Source organism: Hylobates moloch, unplaced genomic scaffold (assembly GCF_009828535.3).
Source record: "Hylobates moloch isolate HMO894 unplaced genomic scaffold, HMol_V3 SCAFFOLD_12439, whole genome shotgun sequence".
Taxonomy (NCBI): domain Eukaryota; kingdom Metazoa; phylum Chordata; class Mammalia; order Primates; family Hylobatidae; genus Hylobates; species Hylobates moloch.
The window spans coordinates 1-1,783 of record NW_026664714.1 but is presented as its reverse complement, the minus strand read 5'-3'; the positions used below and the strand labels follow the sequence as shown (position 1 = coordinate 1,783).

Below are 1,783 nucleotides of genomic sequence, written 5' to 3'. Positions count from 1 at the left end.
GGGCAGTATGGCCATTTTCATGAGATTGGTTCTTCCTACCCATGAGCATGGAATGTTCTTCCATTTGTTTGTATCCTCTTTTATTTCATTGAGCAGTGGTTTGTAGTTCTTGGAGAGATCCTTCACATCTCTTGTAAGTTGGATTCCTAGGTATTTTATTCTCTTTGAAGCAATTGTGAATTGTGAATTGTGAATTTGAAGTTCACTCATGATTTGGTTCTCTGTTTGTCTGTTATTGGTGTATAAGAATGCTTGTGATTTTTGTACATTGATTTTGTATCCTGAGACTTTGCTGAAGTTGCTTATCAGCTTAAGGAGATTTGGGGCTGAGACAATGAATACCACTCTGTTTTCTGTTTCTAAGAGTATAACTGCTTTATGTATCTCATCCAATCTCTGTCTTTTTGTGGCTGGGTCATTTTATTTTGCATAATGTCATCAATATTTATCTTAATAGTTGTTACAGTATTTTCTGCTTTTTGAAAGCTGAGTGAGAATTCCTGTATTTTTGTGTCTACTGAGTGATTTGGTAACACAAATTTGGATTATGCTATTTTGGTTTGTATGTTTTTGTTACATTTATATGTCAGGAAGAAGTTACAGCTTGTGGTATTTTACTATGTCATCTTATGTAGTTTGTATAATTTTATAGGTTAGATTTGTAAGGTATATTTTTCTGAGTCTAGCAATTGAAGCAATGTGTTTTTATTGTTTCTTTCAGTTATATGTTCTCATTTTGCCCAAGACCTTTGGCCAGAGCAGAACGTAAAAGATTCTCTCCAAAAAGTGATGCCGAGAAGATATGAAAAACATGGACATGGAAATTTACAGTTAATAAAAAGGTGTGAAAGTGTGGATGAGTGTAAGGTGCACACAGGAGATTATAATGGACTTAACCAATGTAGTACAACTACCCAGAGCAAAGTATTTCAATGTGATAAATATGGGAAAGTCTTTCATAAATTTTCAAATTCAAACAGACATAATATAAGACATACTGAAAAAAAACCTTTCAAATGCATAGAATGTGGCAAAGCTTTTAACCAGTTCTCAACCCTTATGACACATAAGAAAATTCATACTGGAGAGAAACCCTACATTTGCGAAGAATGTGGCAAAGCCTTTAAGTACTCCTCTACCCTTAGTACACATAAGAGAATTCATACTGGAGAGAAACCTTACAAGTGTGATAAATGTGGCAAAGCCTTTATTGCATCCTCAACCCTTAGTAAACATGAGATAATTCATACAGGAAAGAAACCCTACAAATGTGAAGACTGTGGCAAAGCCTTCAACCGATCCTCTATCCTTACTACACATAAAAGAATTCATACTGGAGAGAAACCATACAAGTGTGATAAATGTGGCAAGGCCTTTATTGCATCCTCAACCCTTAGTAAACATGAGATCATTCATACGGGAAAGAAACCCTACAAATGCGAAGAATGTGGCAAAGCCTTCATCCGGTCCTCAATCCTTACTAGACATAAGATAATTCATACTGGAGAGAAGCCCTACAAATGTGAAGAATGTGGCAAAGCCTTTAAGTACTCCTCTGTCCTTTCTACACATAAGAAAATTCATACTGAAGAGAAACAATACATATGTGAAGAATGTGGCAAAGCCTTCAAGCAGTCCTCATACCTTAGTACACATAAGATTATTCATACTGGAGAGAAACCCTACAAATGTGAAGAATGTGGCAAAGCTTTTAACCAATCCTCAACACTTACTACACATAAGAAAATTCATACTAGAGAGAAGCCCTACGTTTGTGAAGAAT

General features: G+C 35.4%; 1 protein-coding gene across 1 annotated transcript; it reads left to right on the top strand.

The window, feature by feature from the left end:
* Window positions 1–695: 695 nt before the first annotated feature.
* LOC116465859 (zinc finger protein 93-like) lies at window positions 696–1,770 on the top strand (the record flags this gene model as incomplete). Its single annotated transcript, XM_032148790.2, has 1 exon — window positions 696–1,770. A coding segment is annotated over one exon (1,075 nt), but the record flags the coding sequence as incomplete, so codon positions are not given.
* Window positions 1,771–1,783: the final 13 nt, after the last annotated feature.